The sequence below is a fragment of the Bemisia tabaci genome, chromosome 8 (genome assembly GCF_918797505.1).
Source record: "Bemisia tabaci chromosome 8, PGI_BMITA_v3".
Lineage (NCBI taxonomy): Eukaryota > Metazoa > Arthropoda > Insecta > Hemiptera > Aleyrodidae > Bemisia > Bemisia tabaci.
In genome coordinates this window covers 22,726,851-22,748,128 of record NC_092800.1, presented here as the reverse complement: position 1 = coordinate 22,748,128, position 21,278 = coordinate 22,726,851, and the positions used below count along the sequence as shown (strand labels likewise).

At 39.0% G+C, this 21,278-nt stretch overlaps 1 protein-coding gene across 1 annotated transcript in view; it reads right to left on the bottom strand.

The window, feature by feature from the left end:
* The window catches only part of spab (space blanket), a 43,005-nt gene continuing 21,727 nt past the window's right edge, over nucleotides 1-21,278 (bottom strand). The window contains exons 3-6 of the mRNA XM_019044832.2: nucleotides 16,014-16,143; nucleotides 8,109-8,252; nucleotides 5,586-5,674; nucleotides 1-2,125 (exon numbers count right to left, since the gene is read on the bottom strand). Coding sequence (XP_018900377.1) covers nucleotides 1,982-2,125; nucleotides 5,586-5,674; nucleotides 8,109-8,252; nucleotides 16,014-16,143 — 507 coding nt within the window. The 3' untranslated portion in view covers nucleotides 1-1,981. The remainder of the gene's footprint in view (nucleotides 2,126-5,585; nucleotides 5,675-8,108; nucleotides 8,253-16,013; nucleotides 16,144-21,278) is intronic.

Below are 21,278 nucleotides of genomic sequence, written 5' to 3'. Positions count from 1 at the left end.
TTTTAATAGGTACTTATCAAGTTTATTTTAATCAGTAGTAAAATATATAGAGTTCTAAATGACTAAAAGTAAAGAATAACATTTAGAAATATACATAAATCTACCTATATTTTCTAAACCATGGATATGTCAATTAAGATATTTCGATAAAAAAGAAAACAGGTGACGTAAATGCTATCATGTAGCATTCATGAAATTTCAAATATATCCGCCAATAAACTCTATCAACAAAGAGTATGAGCACTCAGATGCGTCCTCAAGTTGTGCTTTTGACTCAGCTTTGTGCTTTATCGTGAAAGTTTTGATTTCCCGCAGGATATTTTTGGAAAAGACAGTCAGATTTCCCATTTTTTAGTGGTTAGCTTTTTCATTTATTTTTTTTTCATGCAATTAGTGCATTAACATTAACATAAATATCTTAGATTTTGTTCAATGCATTGTCAATATTTTTTTTTCATTTTTTATTTTCCTTGTCAGGAACCAGTGCAAGTTGTGCAAACTTAACAATTAAACGCATTTCTTTCAGGTAGTTCCTCTCTAGATCTCAACAAAATATAAACTACAGAGGCACATACCTCCCTCACCACGAGAGTATCTTCAGATTGAAACGAAATGGACCCTATTGGTGTTTCTTCCTCAAATATCTTATGAACTATCCTCAGATCTTGAGAAGTACATGTAGCCATTTATCTGCACACTGGCTTGAAATGTGCCTTAATTTGTACACTACTATGAATAGACATGGGCGCATAATTTTTTTTTAAAAAGACTGTTTCTTGCTATCGAAAAACGAGGAAAAGAGGATTAAGAGATTAGCCACAGTATGTGACAAATTGCACAATCATGTTTCAATTTGAATTCAATCACATAGTATCTAAATTTAAACTCAACATGATGATTTAATTTTAAAGTTTTCCAAATTGTTAAGTTGGAAGTCATACCAGCATCTTTTACCATTTCATAATGTAAACATGATTTAAATGGTGGAAAATAAGCATGTTTGATACGGTTTTTTTTTTTTTTTTTATTTTTTTTTTTAAGTCTTAAAATGCGTATGGAAAATCCAATACATCGAACCATTGAATTTCTGCGGGTTCGAAAAAATCAAAAGATAATTTTAAAATTTAGATAAGTTTTTCAAACACGCTGAAATTCGTCGTAACAAGTATGCGGTCACATCGATCAGGAACTAAGGAACAGAGCCTCAGTGTCGAACCAATTCAGCTCCTAGTTCATTTTGATTTTAATTTTGTTTAGGTATGTAAAGGTAACTTGATTTTGAAAAGTTTTAAGGAGTAGAACTTTTTGTGTTATGGGGATTTTTTGGTTTGTAAACCACTTTTGAATAACGATTGCTTTCCAATACTTGTTCGGATTGATAGGGTACGGAGTCATTTAAATTACGACGTCTCGACTATATCATCAATTTGAACAATTTTAATTTCAATTGACGGGGAATTAGGAACAGGAAGACAACTTATTTCACACCTTCAAAATATTCTTAGTTCATCAATGAATTTTCTCGGTATACTTTCTCTCTGTGCACACTCGTTTACATCTATGATTATCTTGCCATCTGAATCCATTCACTTACTTATAAAATAATGATATGATACGAGGGGTAAGTAAACAAAGCATCCATCAGCACTGAGAGGCAAGTTTATAATGATTTAACTCAGTTGATAATGGCTTGAAATGTATTACGGCAAAGAGAATTCAATTAACGGCGAACAGCAGGTGTGCTCTCAAGGTTTTCGTCATCGGTTAGGGTGTCTAATATTTAAACAAAATAGACGAGATGAATCTGAAAATCTTATATCGAAGGATGAGGCGTTGAGTTGACACAGAAGGATGGATTATTTCGATGGATGGAGTGGGCGCCATCAGGTTGAAGTTGTGGCATACATCAAGGAAGGAAGAGTAGGATGTCAGTGGGAGGTGATGACATTTCGGGTGAAGATGTGTGTTGCGGGTTGCGGATTCAGCGAGTCAAATGAGCGAAGCTGTCGGTCGTCTTAGCGGTGAGTCGCTTCTCACCAGATGTGTGCTCGATGTCGGCGAATTTGATGTGGTCTGAGGCAACAGGACCGATGCAGATTAACGGGTCCTTGAAGTACGAGCAGACCTGGGAAAAGAAAAAAAAGAAAAAAAGAAAAAAAAATTAATGTGAAGTTTCATTGCGAATGATCTCAGTCATAGAAAAAAAAGAGGGTTTCTGGATCTTGAGGATTGCTCACCTCTAGAATGGCCACTGGGCCCCATGGAGAGGCTTAGGACCCAAAAATGGCGGTGCTTTGTTTTGGTTTTTGTGGATGGGAGGGGGGTCATTGCCAACTTTTGACGGTTATCACCAACCGCACTTGCTGCCAACCTTACTACATCTAAGATAATGTTTCTCAAACATTGCACACGATTAGTCTTAAAAATATGTAAAGATGTCGCAAAAGTGCATTTGAGTAAATTTCTCGTTACGATAAGCAAAGAAAACTACATTTTGAGTCATTTTGCATTACATTAATTTATGGCGTCCGCCATTTTTGGGTCCTTAGGGCTCCATTCAGCCTAAGATGGCTGAGCCAATCAGAGGGCCCCAGATAACCCCAGTGGCCATACTCTCTCAATATAGGTACTCTATTCACCCCTGGACGTAGGTCGGTACAAAGTCGTATTTTGTTCGGAGGCAACACCCGCAACATGTTGGGAAAGTAAGCAACAATTGCATTTTGTTCGAAGTTGTTTTGTGTTGTGGGGGCGGGGCTTATTTTTGCGCGAAAAATTTGGGAGCCCCTGCAGCAACATTGTTGTACAACAACTGCAACCTGCTCAGAGGCAAGTCGTCTTTATGTTGTTGCCTAAGACAACGCTGTTTTCTAACCTGAAATTGAAATTCGCCTTCTCATTGGTTGTTCAGAATCACGCAAAAACAACAAGAAAAAATACAGAAACAATTTGTTATTTCGAACAAAATACGACTCATTATGGCGTCAATATTCCAACAAAATCTGGAAGTCGGAGTTTGAAGAATTGACCTGCTTAAACATCAAAATTAGCAGTTTTAGTCAAACATTTTATGTCCGATCTCTCTAATTGACTCGATCCATTGTGCGGCAGATAAAAATATAAAGATTGAGCTATAGAGCTACGTAATTGTAAGAACTTTAAGTTATTTATCTTTATATTCTATTTTTGGTAATGTTGCCAATGCCCTTCCTTCACCAAGGCTTTAAATTGGTTGTACCTAACGTGATTAGGTTAGATCTGTAATGGCTTTATGTGAGAAAATAATCAATTCGGGAAAATTTGTTCGATTGCAAAAGCTAACGTTTGAAGAGAACAGTAGTAGTATAAATCTGATACTCCTCTTATACATAGGGTCTGAATGCGATTACTCGCTAATCCCTTTGAAATGGCCGCGGGGCATAGAAACGACCCAAAAGCGTCATGAAAGAAGCAGGAAATGGACCACTCCGCTTCCACTTTTATAATAACCTTTTCAAAGGCAGTTTTCCCCAGCTTTTTCGTCTTCATCCGGGTCCTGGGATGAAAGTGACGGAGCTACGGAAAGATCCTCAAAGCTGTAGTTCCATGACGAACATTTTAAGATGAAAATATTTCTTCCTCTTTGTTTGGTTCTCACTCTCAACTGGGCGTATTTCTGCCAAACGGAACTATATCCATTAAGACGTGAGCCCTGAGACACATAAGAATACATGCATAACAGGGCTCACGTCACAATGCACGTAGTTCCGTTTGGCAGAAATACGTTCAACTAATTTTCTTACTGGTCACGTAACGGCTGTGTGGGCGGACTCTATCTTCTCGTCCCAAAAGGTGTTAAGGTCCAAATTTCAAGACTTGTGAGGAGTGTAAGCCTCTGACGAAATCATGCCCGTTTTATCTCTGCTAACTCGCCACAAGAACGGAAATATCAATTAATATATATGTCGAAGGCAATTAGTCAAATCAGGCATTTAATCAAATGCCTAGGCCGGTAGTCAAATTTTGACAGTTTACGGAATACTGTATTTATGGTGAGGAGTTGACGGGTTATCAATATTTTGGGAAAATAACTCTTCGAATCCGCGAACTCTCCTTGTTCCTTCCTTTTTACATGCCTGCAGTTAATTTAAATGTTAAAATTTTAAAAATTCTATGTCTTATGATGTGCTGAAAATTTCATGATAAATGGTCTTACTTCTGCCAAACGTAAATGGATTTACTTCTGCCAAACGGAACTATGTGCATGATGATGTGAACCCTGTTATACATATATTCTTATGGGTCTCAGAGCTCATGTCTTAATGCACATAGTTCCGTTTGGCAGAAATACGTCCAAACGTGGATTCAGGATTTTAAAATCGTTAAAATACTATTGTATGCTGCATATTTTTACAGATAATTCTTTCTTACGGGAGCAACGAATTATTTTGTCTAAAATTAGGGTAAAAAATCAAAATTTCAATCTAAGAACACTTGACTATTTACCTAAGCATTTGATAAAATGTCTGATTTCACTATTTGCTTTCGACATATCTGTACCATCACCGGCACAAAATTAGAGGACATTTTCAACGTTGAGAGTTGAGATATGCGTCTTTCTACTTTTCTTAATTGATGTGTAAATAAGAATAAAAATCAATACAGGGTCACGGAGGATAAGTAACAGCAACTACCCATGCCATGCCATATTTTCACCTGTTAGCCCCTATGAGCCCGTAAGAATATTGATTGCAAGGCTTATCTCTTTGACAGGTGTCTGCAGAATTGCAGAAAATGTGATTTAAGAGCACGGACTTTACTGTATAAGTACATTTCTCGCTCCACAATCTGTAAATTACTCAGTTTAATTATTGCTCTCTCGATAGGTAACATTAAAAAATCCAGCGTGGTGATATTTTAAAATATCTCTCGTCATTCCATTTTGATCTTTTTTTAGGACTGCTATCCTCTATTATGGTAGATATTTAATTGAAAATATACTGAGTACAAAGTAGAGATGTACTTTAATACGACTTTAATACTGTAAAGATAAGCTTTTTAGGAAGAGGAATAAGGATAGACATCTTGCAATGTGGAAAAACGTCATTGAATTTCAGCCATTGATATCTTTTCTCATTAAAGTGGGGACCTCGATCCGTATTGTGTACTGTATGATTTGTGGTATTTTATTTAAATGAAGGGGCTTTTTTGTGTGTGCCCAAAGTGAAGATTGCTGATTTGATTTGTAAAGATAATACGGTATGCGTGCTTTTTGGTTTGAAAAACTACAGAAATCCTCATTAAAGTAAATTTTTTTGTACTTTAAAATTTTTTTTCTCATATACGGTGTTGCCATGTTTTGTGCATTCAAGATTTGGTCCTAAGAAATGTAATTTCCGTAAAAAATACATGAGTCTGTAACGTCACTAGTGCTCTTTTAATTATATTGTCGATGGTTTACTCATAAAATTAATTAAACTTGGTAGAAGATATTATATTCTGAAGAATTTGTTCACATTCAGACGTGAGTCTTAGCAATTACTCGTTAACAGTATTTCTCCTTCGTGTACTTTAAACATCTTTTGAAAAGAATAGTAATTTATTACCTTTCTCGGCGCTTGCCTATGTCTTCGTTGGAACTGACAGCATAGACCCTTGTGAATATCACACTCACTGCTCAAAGAACAGAATTCATCTGGAATTATGAAAAAAACACGCATGTTCATACTTTATGAATTTGAAATGCAAGAAAGCATTTATGCAAAATGTTCAAAGTATTAAACTTGTGATACTTCATTTTTGCTTTTTTTTTCAAAATATAATAAAGGTTAGTTAGTTAATTATAGTTGGTGAGAAATTTAAATACGCAGCTTTGACTGAACTTACATGGAGAAGAAAGTATAAGGTTATTCGTCAACTTTTAATACTTGAAAACATGCAGACACTGCCGTGCAAAGGAAGAACGCCGTGTGAACACTAGAGAGTTGCCAAATTTCCTTCGATGAAATGTTTGTTTTGGAGGAAAATTATGAATATTTTCCCTTGTTTTCAGACTATTTAGATCAAATTACAACCAAAATTATCTGAGCAATCGGCAGAAAAATATTGAAAAATTCTCCTGAAAATTGGTGATTTGCCAAGGGAAATTTGGCAACACCTGAAGGCTGATACGCCGATTTTTCATAGCACGGCAAGGCAGACCTTGACTGTCTTTCCAAAACCCACGGGATAAGCAAGACTCAATTTTCACTGCTTTCACAGTGAACGAAAGCCTGGTTCACCATCAAAAGTAAAGAAATGAAAAAGAGCCTGACAAAATATTCATGGCTAAGTTTGAAAAGTGCTCGGGGCAGTAAATAATTCTGTTGATTCTCCCCTCCGCCACCTCCCCCTTCCCTTGCCGTGTAAGCAAAGTCCACGTCGTCAACTTTCGTTTAATTTGACAGTAAATTCTTCGGGCTCAAAAGTTTTTTAATTAGTCAGACTGTATGTGATACACTCTCTACAAAATCCTCCCTCGCGATATTTTCTCCTCCACTTTTTTCGTCACGTGTTTTTCTTACGATATGAAAGTTACGAGGGAGACCTGGGACGCAATAATTAGTCGCTTGGCTGAGAAAAGAGCTTAACTACAATTCGAGATGAGCCTGAGAAAGCATTAAGTTGTACGGACGACAGGGTTCATCGCGGAACGTAGTTACGCTCTTTTGTCAGGAAAGTGAAGAATTAATTGTAGAAACCCGAGGGCTACTATCCTTCTTTCAGCGTTGTTTCCTTTTCTTTCACTGGATCCTCAACATTAAGTCTCATGGAGGAATAAACAAGCAGGAAGCTCCAACGCATTCGCGTCGGAAAGCGGCTCTGGCGACGGTAGTTGTTACGCGTTTACGGTTTTCTTGGTAACCTTTGTTTGCTATCAGCTGATGTCGAGTAGTATGACTAGGAAGCTCCAACCACGGCATTCTTCGAAAAAAGCGCGAAAACTTATAGATTTGAATTTTCAAATTTTAAACGTAAAGTACATTTTTTCCAGTGCGAGATTAAAGCACAGACCCGTTTTGAATTATTGACAGTATCACCATGATTCCAAAAATACACTACACAACATAGCATTCGCTCACAGGAAAAAGATATCAATTAAAATAAAATCAGTCCCCCCTAAACAGCAGAAAATGGCGCCGATTCCCATCAACCAACGCGCGGTCTCTCCAATGTAACATGGTCCAATGATACTCCCCAGCTGGGACCGTCCGGAATAGCAGCTCTAGTGCAAGCACCAGAGCCGCTAAAACTCGAACTTCTTTTTCTCGGTAATTTTGACGCAACACAGTTCGTTTCTGTTGAACTCTGTCTAATTCGTTTGTGCTAAAAAAAATGCGGTAAGAACTTTCCGTCGTTGCCAAATTTGCTTTCATAAAACACGAAATTTACTGGGAGACTTTTATATATTCTCCTTCCAATTTCTTAGAAAATTTTGTTGTAAATTTAATCGGAAACAAGAAAAAAGCGTTAAAAATATGATGCAAACTGTACGTAACAAGGCAGTAAAATAGTGCTGGGCCCATACTTTTTTGCGGGGAAAGCAAGGCCAAAAAATTTCTAGGAATTCCAATTATAGTAAAAAATTTGAGCTCGAACGAGTCACAGTATACAAAACTGAGGAAAGAGAGTGTTCAGATGGCGCAGGCGGATGCATTGGAATAATGCATTAAAAACTTGAATGCATTGCTCACTGACAAGTGTGATCTACTAATGATGTCTTTAAAGGCCCAAAACTTTATAGATTCATTGGCATGACCGCAGCTCACCAAGTATTGCAATGCATCTACCTCAGCCGAACACTCTCCATATCTGTCTTGTACCGCTCTTCGTTAGAGCTCAAATTTTTTACTCTATTTGACATTATCGAATTTTTGTGGTCTTGCTTTCCCTGCAAAACAGAGGGAACCCAGAAATTTTTTAGTTCCTTGTTTAATCGAAAATAATTATATGAAAATTTTAAAAACTTTTTTTCAAAAATATTTTTTTATCAGAAAAATTCAGTAGCGTTTGAATGCTGATACGGTGATTTTCCCTAGGACGGCCGCAAATTGGAGAGCAGTCTTACTGATGAATGAATGATTACTTACTGTACTGTTTGCCAGAGGAGGCCGGAGGTTGACACGACCTTCCCTCTCCGGTGTCCGTACACAGGAGCCCGGTCTCGCAATCGTTGTCTCTCCTGCAGAGCTCACCTTGTCGTAGTCCGTAGGCAAATAAGCAGGATCCCACAACTGAAATAATCAAATTAACCAAATTTATACAATTCAATAGATTTCTGTTGGATTACATATTTCAATAAGGAACTACTATTTTTGGTCTCTTCATAAAAACACTTCGACGGTGTAAGTCGGCAATCACATAACTCGGTTTGTGACGTCGCAGACTTCCTGTCATACTTGATTTTTTAAACGGAAAACTACTCAACGGTAATTCTTTAAAACTGCGGTGATTTTTCTTCTCTGTGCGAAGAAATTTCTGCAAAAACTTCAAAAAATGATGTCAATTTGTTCTCTCTTAAAAAAATAACACATAGGCGGAGATTTTTAGACACCGCAAACGAGATATGTGATTGCCGACTTACACCGTCGACTTATCCATATAGGAAAAATGAGATAAGATAAGATAAGATGAGATATTTATTCAAAATGTAAAACATAAAGTAAAAAACAACATTAATCTGCCCGGAAGATTGGGATACCCAATGATTCTGCCGGATCAGACATAAAATTAAATTCAACTGAAATAATACAAAACAAAAAAAAGTAGTGACAAAAGTACGTTGACATAAATTAAAACTTGAGTAAGACGCAATTATAATAAACATTAATCTAGTATAAAGAATGAAAAAAAAGAGAATAATAATAATAAAAAAAGTCAAAGGCAAAAAATCAAAGTGAGAAATGGAAAGGAAGATTAGGAAGCTGAGGAAGAAGTAGAAGAGAAAAAACACGGGTTTTTAGATGGATTCACGTTTTTACTTTTCGATCGATTCATGTCGATCAAATCCATACCCTCCTCTTCGCAGAATCCATACCAAACGCTTCAAAAAGGTTCACTGATCAAATGAACTTAATTTTGCAATTAGGAACCACGATTTGTGGCGTCTTTTAAGAAGAACGTATGCACCATTAGTTTCACTGTGCACTGAAGAGTTTTTAAAGATGAGCCGGAAAATGTATTTCCGAATAGTAAAATGTAGTCCAAATGATCACGCCATTGCATTACTAAGCAACGAGGGAGCTTACATGTATATGACGTTTCACTTGCTTGCTTTTATTTAAAATTTTTTATAAAAATATGTAAATGAAGAGAGGAAAATTATTTGGTTTTTATGTAATGCTTTATCATTTGAAATGACAGTAATTCCAAAAATTGTAACTTCAAAATCATAAGTTGAAAACAGCTGACGCCGCAAGTTTGAATAACCGCACCCAACACGGTACGGCTGGCGCGCGGCTGACGTAAACGCATAGTAGCGCCTTACAAGACCGAAGGATACTTCATGCCTTGCGCGTACAGCACGGCGCGCGCCGCGCATAGCATAGCGCCTTACAAGCCTGCAGGATACTTCATGCATTGCGCGTATAGCACGGTGCGCGCTCAAGTCGTTGGAAAGACGTATTTTCTTGGTGTCGGCTGTCGGACCTACCCCGATGTACACGATTCCCGAACACTACACACCGCGAGTTTGCAATCCTAGGATCACAGGATTGTGAAGATTTTGCAATCCCGTATGTTTCCTGTACATTATCCGGTACATTACTTCAAGAAATGCAACTGTATCTGCTTTTATTTTCGCACATGTTATTGATTTATCTAGTTAAAGTAATCCATCTTTGTTAGCAATAATTGCTGAAGATGGGGCACAATGCCTCGAAAAGCTCTCATATTGTAAGTTTTTAAATAAAAAATATTAACAAAGTTAATTCCTTGGTTGTACTATCGCAATAAAAAATTTCTTAAGACCTGAGGATAGAACAGATGATGTTCAGAAATGGCCATCGTCGCATGGAAAGTAATCGGGACGAAAGAAAGAAGATTGGGATACAACAGTACATTATTGCACATTCAGTCAACTCGCTTCAAGGTTTTCGAAAAGATTTGTGATCTTTATAGTGATATCTTTTTTCATCGTTTAAGCTAATCATATCGATTTAATTATTCTGAAATAGCAAGCGATGATTTGAATGCTGTACCATTCCTTCTTCGTCGGAAAATCCAAGGTTTCCTCAAATGAGGATGAAATATACCGTCAAGAAAATTGAGTGGGCTTGTTTGATGAGAGAAGAGGATGACATAAAAGCTTTTTGTGTCTTTCGTCCTCATGCGACTTAAACTTGACCTGAACGCTGAGTAGCGCAGTTTGTCGGGTTTTCCCGGAATCCCAAATGGTCCATCCCTAATGACTTCTCGAAAACGAGCTTTATGTCTCCACTCCGATTTCGAGGGGGTGACAAATTAAACTGACCGCCGGAGAAGTAACAGCTTTACTCATTAAAACCTGACAGAAGATTAGGGTGGAGGCTAAAACTCCCCTTAACAGCAAAGTTAACAAAGGAAAAGACAATTTTATACGATACATATGCAGTCCAGGCTGCAGTAATGGAACCATACGGAAACAAATTTTTAGATGCAGAGAAATTTGAAAATAACATTTTTTTTTAAAAAAAAATACGGACGTATGGAATAGATGAAGCATATTATTTTTCATTTACTGTTACATATCAACGGTAGAATTCCTTGTTCAATTGTCTTCATTTGTTCACAGATGAGAGCCGTGCGTATTTATTTTTTAACCAAATTGTTTGCGTGTCCTTTGAGGGGGAGAATGTTTGCGTGAAGAGAAACAAGATGCCTATGATTGTGACAGCATATGACTGTATCTTTCCTTAATGAAAGTTAAATATTAATTTGACGAAAAAGGATCAACCATATCAATATTAAACCCCATAATTTTCGGCATCAGTCAAGTAGTGTCATGATGACTTGAGGGACATTTTTGTACATTTACACGTTCACTTGACAAGTCGGCGGCTTAAGTCCGTAACCACATATTCCGGTTGCGGTGTTTGGAAATCTCCACCTCTATATTAATTTTTTTAAAGGAGAACAAATTGACGAAATGACATCATTGTCAATTGGCTTTCATCGAAGATTTTGCAGATTTTTTTCGCACAGAGAAACAAAATCACGGCACTTTTCAAGAATTGCCGTTGAATAGTTTTCCGTTTAAAAAACAAAGCATGACAGGAAGTCTGCGACATCGCAAACCGAGATACGTGGTTGCGGACTTATACCGTCGAAGTATTTTGTCTTATTTACGTATGTACTTTTTTGATTATGCATCAATATGAATAATTTTCAAACGAAATGTGCCACAACGCCTTGTTTTAATAACATAGATAAACACTGAAAAAAAAATCTCGGTGTATTTACTAAGAAAAGGGTAAATTTACCAAGAATTCAGGGTTCTATTTGATCCCAGTTTTTTCTTGGTAAAATTACCATTTATGCAATTGGTAATTTCACCGAGAAATTTCGGTAAAATTATTGACTTTCTCGGTAATTTTACTGGACCCCGGTAAAAACGCCAATATTTTTTATCGATTGTGGTAGAATTACCAAGATAAAATGGCAAAGTTACCGGGAATTGATTACCAATAAAAGTGGTATTCTTACTGAGAAAAACAGTAAAAATACCGGTTTTTAGGTAAGCTTACCAGTCTGTCTTGGTAAAATTACCATTAATTGGGGAAACAAGTGAGATGGTAAGGTACCAACGGACCTTGGTAAAAACGCCGAGAATTTTTTTTCAGTGAAGGATATGGTTTTTCAGCCTGTTTTCAAAATTATTGAATTACGAGTCCTCAGAGTCTGTACAGTCTTTCAGTCTTGTCGACTAAAATTCTCAACACCCGGTTCTTCAATTTCCAACAACAACACGGCTCACTTGACAAAAAATCTATCACGCGGTATACAATCCACACGCTTTCCGAAAGTTTGAAACCGCAGAGAATCCTAGATGTCAGGATCGATCCCGCATTAAACTCGGTAACTACGCGTTTTAATTCTAATTCCAGCATTAAATTCTTTATGAAGGATGACCTAAATAAAACCAAGCTTCAAAATTGGTGATACACATTTCACCGAGTTTTGCGAACGTCATCAAACTTTAAATTAGTCGCCATTCCCTCGGACTTTAATAATGACTGCTGCTAAAATCGCGCGCTGAAACGTTTTTACGGGCCTCCCAGGTGGACGGGAAAAAAACCCGCGAAACGTGCGCGAAGCAGTTGGCAGTTGGGCGGTTGCGGAGCCGTGGCTGGGGCGCACAGTGGATCGAGCCAATTAGAGAGGTCGGACATGAAATTTTTAACCAAAACTGCAAATTTTGATGTTTATTTCGTCGCATTCTAAATTTTGGGGGGTGATTCTGAAAGAAAATTTCACGAGGAAACCAATGAAGCCACTATTAGAACCTCAAAGTTTTGTATAAACGGAGTTAAAAGCGTTTAAAGTTTCCAAATTTTGTCCGAACTCTCCTATCGACTCGATCCACTGTGTAGCGCGTGGATGTTCAACCCTTCATGCGCGGCTCACGGCTGCCGTAAAAATGAAAGCGCGGTCTCAGAAGTAACATCCGTTTAATTACGGTGACGGGTGCTTTATGTTTGCCTCATTCATTCAGCCGAACTTTTGACGCGCTCGCTGAAATGATGATGTAGCAGTTTTACGAGCTCGCTTTTCTACGTTTCAACGCCTCTCCCGATGGCTGGATTTCTACTCTCTCTGGATTCGTGCGCGCGTTTCAGGTCACAAAAAAAGGATTTACGCTGTAAAAATCGAGGAGTGAAATTCAGTGCCAGAGTCTGTATAGCTTCGAATGATAAAAATGCGAGGTGAAATTAGCACCTTTAAAGCGTGTGACACTCCGCAAAAAGAGTAGATTTCGCTCCTTGATAGTGTAGGTCTCTCCGTAAAAAGAATATAGATTCCGCTCCGCATTCATATCACTCGGGGTTTTGGGGCGTTATATAGACTCCGGCACAGAATGCCACTTCGAAATGTTTATCAGTGATAGCGTTAAGGTAAATTTAGGGCAAACAGTTTCGCTCATCGCAACCACATCTATATATATATAACTATTAATGAGTTTCACTCGGTTTTTTTCCCTCAAAAAATCGGATCGACAGGAGGTAGATCTATGCCTGACAAGAATATTAGTATTTATCAATTTTGAAGTTGGTCAGCACAAAAATAGAGCCAAAAGTACGGCCGACGAAATTGTCTGACATTGAGATTAATGGCTGAAATGTTATCGGCCCAAATTGTCAGGGATAACTTCAAAATATAATCACATACTCCTCACACATGGCTCTACCTTCTGTCGATCCAATTCTTGAAAATCTGCGAGTGAAACTTATTACTAGACATTCATCGAAGTGGTTCCAATGTAGAGTAGCCAATACTTCTAATAATTTAATCGCAATAAGAACAACTTAATTTTTCAGTTTGAAAAGGACCCAACTCGGGGTTTATATACGATGTTCATTTTTTTGCGTAAAAATACTCATTTTCTGGCTGTTACGCTGTTTTTATGGTCTCCTGGATTTGCTCTCCGGGACGGATCATTATCGAACTGAGTGATTCAATTAATCGACTATGATGGATTAAATCATTTAAAAACATTATTTTAAACATCTACTCACTTGTCTAAATTTTAGAAATTTTGTTACCGACGCGTTTCGGCCTATCAAGCCATCATCTGGGACGAGACTTCCATTTTAAAACATGTTGGGTTAAATTCCACCAAACGGCTCTTTTAAAAGTAGAGATAGAACGAAGCGCTCCCGGCTGGAGACCTAGCACGACAAATGCGAGGCGCTTTGAATTGATGATAACGCCTGAATACAACTACTCGTGTTCAGCGACTGTCCCGGTTGCATACCTGGATAATTGAAGGCATTCTGTATTTTCTTGCTTTCGCGTACTATATGAGTGAGGCGCCCTACGTTGATAATAACACCCGGAGGCAACTAAACGTGCTCATTATGTAGCGGCCCGTGTTGTATACACAAAGAACCGCAGGCAATCTGTTTGTTCTTGTCTTTGTGCGGCGATGTTACGAAATGACAATGAGACGTTACTTCAAAGCGTTTCAAAAACGTAGGAGTAACAACAACTAGCAGGGGCTGTCATCGGCGTCCCTTTAGGAAGTAGAGGTACACTTTTTCATTAGCCTGTATCCGCCATGATCTACATAAGAAGTAGAAAGGACTCGTACGTGTAAAAAAGTGAAATAGTACGAACTGAAATAGTGATGAATATGATCTTTAACGGAAAAAGAGACCTTAGACTGTCAAGATTGAATTATTGATGAGAGTTTTTTTTTTTTTTTTAAATTTTAAAACACAGAACGCCGAAAAATCTCAAGTCAAATCGAAGCTATTACTGTCTGAAGTTCACACATCGATAAATGTTGCTTTGAAACCAGTACATAAATTCGCAACTCCCATGTACAGGGCACGATATTTTCAGATCCCAATGTGATTTCACGTTCTCTATGAGTATACAAAGAAGTTAACTCATTCTCAATTTATTTTGTGGAGAACTAGATATCGTTTTCCATCTGCAACTCGGATCTAATTCGTACTCATTTTTCTACTGAACGATCAACTCTTGGCAACCGTTGTTACAAACCATTAACTTGGGTCGCTTAGACAGGAATCGAACCCGGGATCTTCTGATTGTAAAGCTAGTCATATAATCACTACGGTAGTGCTCCATTCCATGTCCGTCAAAAGTTCCGGGATTCGGAACTTTTTTGTTCCAATTTCTCTCACTAAATAATCGTCAGAAGTTCCGGGAGTCTTTTAGATTTTTTCAAAAAGTTCCGAGAAAGTTCCGGAAAATGCAGAAGATCCGAAACATTTCGGTAATTTCATTAGTTGCGGGAAAAACTCAGGAAAATCTCGACATTTCCGAAATTCGGTACTATTTCTGGGAAATGGGAGCATTGCAATATAGGAGACCGACAAAAGGAGGGAAATTGAAGGATGGAATGCCGAGAAACGGAGTATAAAATTTTATAAGTCTGGGTTTCTTTGCATCAACGATACCTCCGTAACTGAAAACAGGATAGAAATTGGAGATCATTGAGCAAATTCAAAGAGTGGAATAAAAAATTTGGCGTTTGAAAGCATTCCCAGCGTCTCAACTTCAATAAGCAGGAGGTTCCAAGGAGCGAGCAAACAAGATCAGAAATCGACGGATAGACGGCCTTGCTTTCCTCGGGTGTTTATTAAACAAACATGAGTGCTCCAGCAAGCTTCCGTTTTCATTCCGATCGCACCCTTTTCGCACAACCACCCCCGGATAAAGAATTCAGAAACGGAAACGGAACTAGAGCAAAGGCTGCTCCCGAAAGGGCCGGGGGACTCGGAATGCAAACGAAATCCTTTTGTGCCGAACGAGCACGAAAGCGCGAATGACATCTACACCGCCGTGCTGAGAAAGAAAGCCGTATGAACTTTGAGTCATTGCCAAATTTCCTTCAATAAAACCTTAATTTACTTGGAAAATCGTGAATTTTTCTCTTCAATTTTTTCAGACAATTTCGTGCGCAATTTTGTCTAAAACGTCTGAAAATTTCAAGGAGAAATACCCATGATCGTTCTCAAGAATACATATTGCATCCGGTGCAATTTGGAAACACTCGAATGTTTATACGGCGTTTTTCCTCAGCGCGGCAGTACACCGGAGTTGAATCAATATTGACTGCGAACGCTTTTCCGGTGGGAGCGGGAGAGGTGTTTGAGTGGATTTAAGGGAAGGAGCGAGGAATGTGAAAAAGATCTGACATCTTACCGCTCCTCTACGTAAAGGCGTATCTCGATTTCCACACGAACCTTGTTCTCCGTAAGACTTTACGCTTTTCGGGGCTCATGTAGAATTGGAGATACGCGCTTTCGTCAGAAGGACGACGAACTTACCTCCGTCGACATCGACGCATACTGATCCTGGGCAGCAGTGCTCGTTAGCCGTGCATCTCTTCCCGTAGCAGGGTCCCTCTTGCTCGATCTCGCCGATGTCCTGCCCGACCGTCTCGTAGGATTCTGGATTCTGCACACGAAGAAAAATAACATCGCCGTTACTATGAGCTCTCTGATCCCTTACATTTTCTTATTTCGAAAGAGAACATGAAACAGAATGTTTGAATTTGTACCTAGTCTACAGTGGTTATTTGAAAATACATAATATCAAAAGGAAAATCCCGTAATAATTGCATCGAATTGCACCCTAGAACACACACACATTTAGGTCGTTTTATAGCACTCCCTCGCACTCTACGACACCTAACCTCCACTGCCCTCTGTCAAACCACAACCCTTGAGGAATTTAGCATCTTAACATTTCTGCGGCCCCAAAAACATATAATGTCAATAATTTTCGGGAGAGGCTCCCATTCCTTTTCGCAGGCTTCTAGATTCTGCACATGAAAAAAATAACATCACTTTTACTATGAGCTCACTGATCCCTTACATTTTCTAATTCCAAGAGGAAACATGAAACAGAATGTTTAAATGTGTACCTGTACCAGGTACCTTGTCTAGTATGTGGTTGAACAACCAAAATTAAAAGGGAATAATCCCGTGATAATTGCATCAAATTGCCCCCCAAAAAGTACATAATGGGTCATTCCACGTCAACGCAACCAAGGTCGGAACCCGACCCCCTCCGATTTGGCTGAAAATTGGTATACGGGGTCTTTACATCATTATAAGAAACTAATTTGAAGGGTTTTCCCATCCGACGCCCCGTTCGCGAGATATCGACCCCCAAAGATGGGGTGAATTTTAGCGATATTCAAAAAAGCCCGTTTTAGCGATTCTCATTTTCTCGACTTCCCTCTCTTTGACTATCCACAGCGAGACTCTGTATCAATCCATCATACTTTGAAAGAGTGTTTCTAGACCAGTTTTTCATGTAGATTCTAAATATGCCATCGAAATTAAGCTAAAAATTATTTAAATGGCCGTAATTTAGAGTTTTTTAAAATTTACGATTTTTTCGCCATTCAATGTTCAAACTCAATTATCTAAAAAACAGTCACTCCGATTTTCGATTTTTTTTTATATACTTCAAGCTTAGGATATATACTTTTGGTTGATATACTTTTTTCAAATGTATCGGACGGTTAAGGGCCTAAAAAAATTCAAATAGGCCAAAAAAGGTCAAAAATTGGTAAAAAAAGACGATTTTTTACATTTTAATCCAAATATTTCGATAATGAACACTTCAATTAACGATGTTTTCCCCCAGTTTACCCTCTAAGATGTATAAAATCAGACTATCGACGCTTTCCATACATTTACCGATCGATTAACGGCCTGATGGAAACCGGAAACCGACCGAAAATCCTCGAAATTGACGCAAAAAGACGATTTTTCACACCGTAACCGATGCTTTCCATAGATTGTAACTGCAATTTCCAATTTTCTCTCTCTATTTCAACCTTAAGGTATATACTTTCGAGTAATAAACACTTACTAACATGCATCGATGGGGCACGGATCTAAACGGAAATGAAAACCGGCCGGAAATGCTCAAAAATGACGGAAAAAGGCGATTTATTGCATAGTCAGGGAAGCATGTGTTCGAAAATTACGTCCCGTTTGCACGTTTGTGATGCAAGTTTACTCCTTCATTTTGGTCCCTAGAATGAGAAAATCTTTGGTGGACTATCCGCTTTTGATGCCAAGGCCCCAAAAACAAGATGGCGGCCAAAATGGAGGCTGAAATTGAAATGTTGGTGAAACGGCACAAAACGTCAAGAGAGGTGTCGATCCTCATGTTTTTTGAATCGTAGATTCCAAAAAAATTGTCATACAGACCCCTCGACCCACGGAAATGACCAAAATCCAAGATGGCGTCCGATTTTGGCTCTTTAGTGGCTAAAACGTCAAATGAGGAGGAAAGAGAGGAGTAAACACTCCAGATATCTGTTTTCGAGGTCACCGATTCCAAAAAAATAGGAGAAAAAAACATCTCATGCCAAATGGTACTGATTTGGACCATGCAAAGGCAGTCGAACTCGGCAGTCATTCTGATTAGAGTGTTCAGAAACACTCTATAATCGGGACCTCTCGACCCACGGAAATGCACAAAATCCAAGATGGCGGTGATTTCAGGCTGAATGGTTAAACAGGTATGGACATGTTGAGCAAAGTTCCCGATCCTCGAAAGCCTTCAGGAGTGTCACTTACCTCGGTGCACATAGCTAAGGGGCCCGTTTTTTAATTAAATTACCAACTGCCACAACTCACCATCTCAACCCGTGTGACGTTAAACACATAAAATTAATATTGCATAACTAAAAGTGTGCACAGAACGCACAGATTGTGACAAACGATAAACCGAACATAAAAATCAAAATAAAGCAAACCTATCCAAAATGGCTGACGTTACAGGGCCGCTGGCGAGCTATCAGAGACAGTTGTATTCAGTTCTGTCCATAACCTGTTTAACTTTCCTTAGAGACAGGGATTGGCTCCTGAATATGTAAAAAGTGTCATGGGCGGCACGGCTCTCCAAGTCCCGATCCCCGACAAGGACCAGTTCCCACGGGAGGTCACTAACCCTCATTCCTTCTAAAACCCTATGTCGCTACCCTTTCACTGGGCATCCACTTCGTCTCCTCCCGGAAGGAATACCCAATCAAGCATCTTCTTTGGCAGACCTTCGTCCGTCATTCTATTAACATGGCCATACCAGTCAAGCTGTCTGATCATGTCGTCGAATACGATGTCATTTTCGACTCCCATGATCTGCCGCACTGTTTCATTGCGAACCCGATCGTTCCTAAAAATTCATACAGCCACCTCCTCTAGAAATCTATCTTCGTAGCTCTCAGCATCCCTTGGGTCCGTTCCTTCAGCTGCCAAACTTCACTGTCATATGTAAGAATATTTTTGACTTCAACTTTGTGAATTTTTCTCTTGTTCTCTTTGGAAATCCGCGGATCCCAGAGGATTCCATTGAACATCGCTGTGGCCTTCTTTGCTTGGATGTTTCTTTCCTTGATCCCTTGATCCGTTCTTCCATCCTGGGTCAACCGCACCCCCCCCCCCCCCAAGTACCTATAGTGCGCGCAGCCTTTGATCTGCTGCCCATCCTCCAACTCAGTGCTTTGCTGATCACCTCCCTTTGTCAGTTTCTCGGATTTGCTGATGACCAAGTGGTGATTGCACAAGATCAAGATGACGCCTAGTACATGAAGGGCAAGTTGGTAGCGGAGTACCGAAAGTCGAGTTTAGAAGTCAGCAAATCCAAATAATTACTATATAATAATCTCCCGGACGAGATAAGGTGATTCCTTCGTATAATGAGGCGCTGAATCCGGAAGTTCCTTCTCTTCACCCTGCAATGGGCCTGTTTGAAACTTTTGCTAGAGCAAAATTAAGAGTTTTTCCTTTTAGATAATATGTCACAAAAATCACGATAAGCGCTTTCGCAAAGTCTGAAATATACTCCTCACTTCACAATTAGCGTAAGAAATTTTCGTGTTTTTAAGCTGCCCGCCTCAAAAACGATACCACGGCACAGGTGAACATTTCGTTAGAGGAGTCGTTCCGTTCAATCCCTCCTCAACATGGCAGACGCTTCCGCGCGCAAGTTGAGGAGAGCATGAGGTCAATCACGGCGGATATCTGTCAACGCGAGAAAAATGTGAATGTAAACACGCCGATTGTTATCAAGTGGTTAGAATTATCGTCCCATCTCAAGCGTTTTGGTGAATTGGCGTCAGCTATGTTGAATATTGCGTAGTATCCTTGTAAGCAGGGGTTGGACGGAATATGACTCCTCTAACGAAACGTTCACCTGTGCCGTGGTATCGTTTTTGAGGCGGGAAGCTAAAAAAACGCAAATTTCTTATGCAAATTGTGAAGTAAGGAGTACATTTTAGACTTTGCCGATCCGCTCATCGTGATTTTTGAGACGTTTCTATAGTACCTGCCAACTCTTATTTTTGATCCAGCAAAACTTTGCAACAGACCGATTTTCTGGAAAAGTCTATTCCGCCCGGAAAAATTGTCATTATCCTGGTCAGTTTTCTGGAAGACTAAGGGGTGGTCGGGAATTATAAACGCAATTTTCAGATTCAGTGGCTCAAAACACACTTGCTGGGTCTTTGCTCCGCATTTGACGTTTTAACCATTCAGGAGCCAAAATCGCCGCCATCTTGGATTTTGTGCATTTCTGTGGGTCGAGAGGTCCCGATTATAGAGTGTTTCTGAACACTCTAATCAGAATGACTGCCGAGTTCGACTGCCTTTGCATGGTCCAAATCAGTACCATTTGGCATGAGATGTTTTTTTCTCCTATTTTTTTGGAATCGGTGACCTCGAAAACAGATATCTGGAGTGTTTACTCCTCTCTTTCCTCCTCATTTGACGTTTTAGCCACTAAAGAGCCAAAATCGGACGCCATCTTGGATTTTGGTCATTTCCGTGGGTCGAGGGGTCTGTATGACAATTTTTTTGGAATCTACGATTCAAAAAACATGAGGATCGACACCTCTCTTGACGTTTTGTGCCGTTTCACCAACATTTCAATTTCAGCCTCCATTTTGGCCGCCATCTTGTTTTTGGGGCCTTGGCATCAAAAGCGGATAGTCCACCAAAGATTTTCTCATTCTAGGGACCAAAATGAAGGAGTAAACTTGCATCACAAACGTGCAAACGGGACGTAATTTTCGAACACATGCTTCCCTGACTATGCAATAAATCGCCTTTTTCCGTCATTTTTGAGCATTTCCGGCCGGTTTTCATTTCCGTTTAGATCCGTGCCCCATCGATGCACGTTAGTAAGTGTTTATTACTCGAAAGTATATACCTTAAGGTTGAAATAGAGAGAGAAAATTGGAAATTGCAGTTACAATCTATGGAAAGCATCGGTTACGGTGTGAAAAATCGTCTTTTTGCGTCAATTTCGAGGATTTTCGGTCGGTTTCCGGTTTCCATCAGGCCGTTAATCGATCGGTAAATGTATGGAAAGCGTCGATAGTCTGATTTTATACATCTTAGAGGGTAAACTGGGGGAAAACATCGTTAATTGAAGTGTTCATTATCGAAATATTTGGATTAAAATGTAAAAAATCGTCTTTTTTTTACCAATTTTTGACCTTTTTTGGCCTATTTGAATTTTTTTAGGCCCTTAACCGTCCGATAACATTGAAAAAAGTATATCAACCAAAA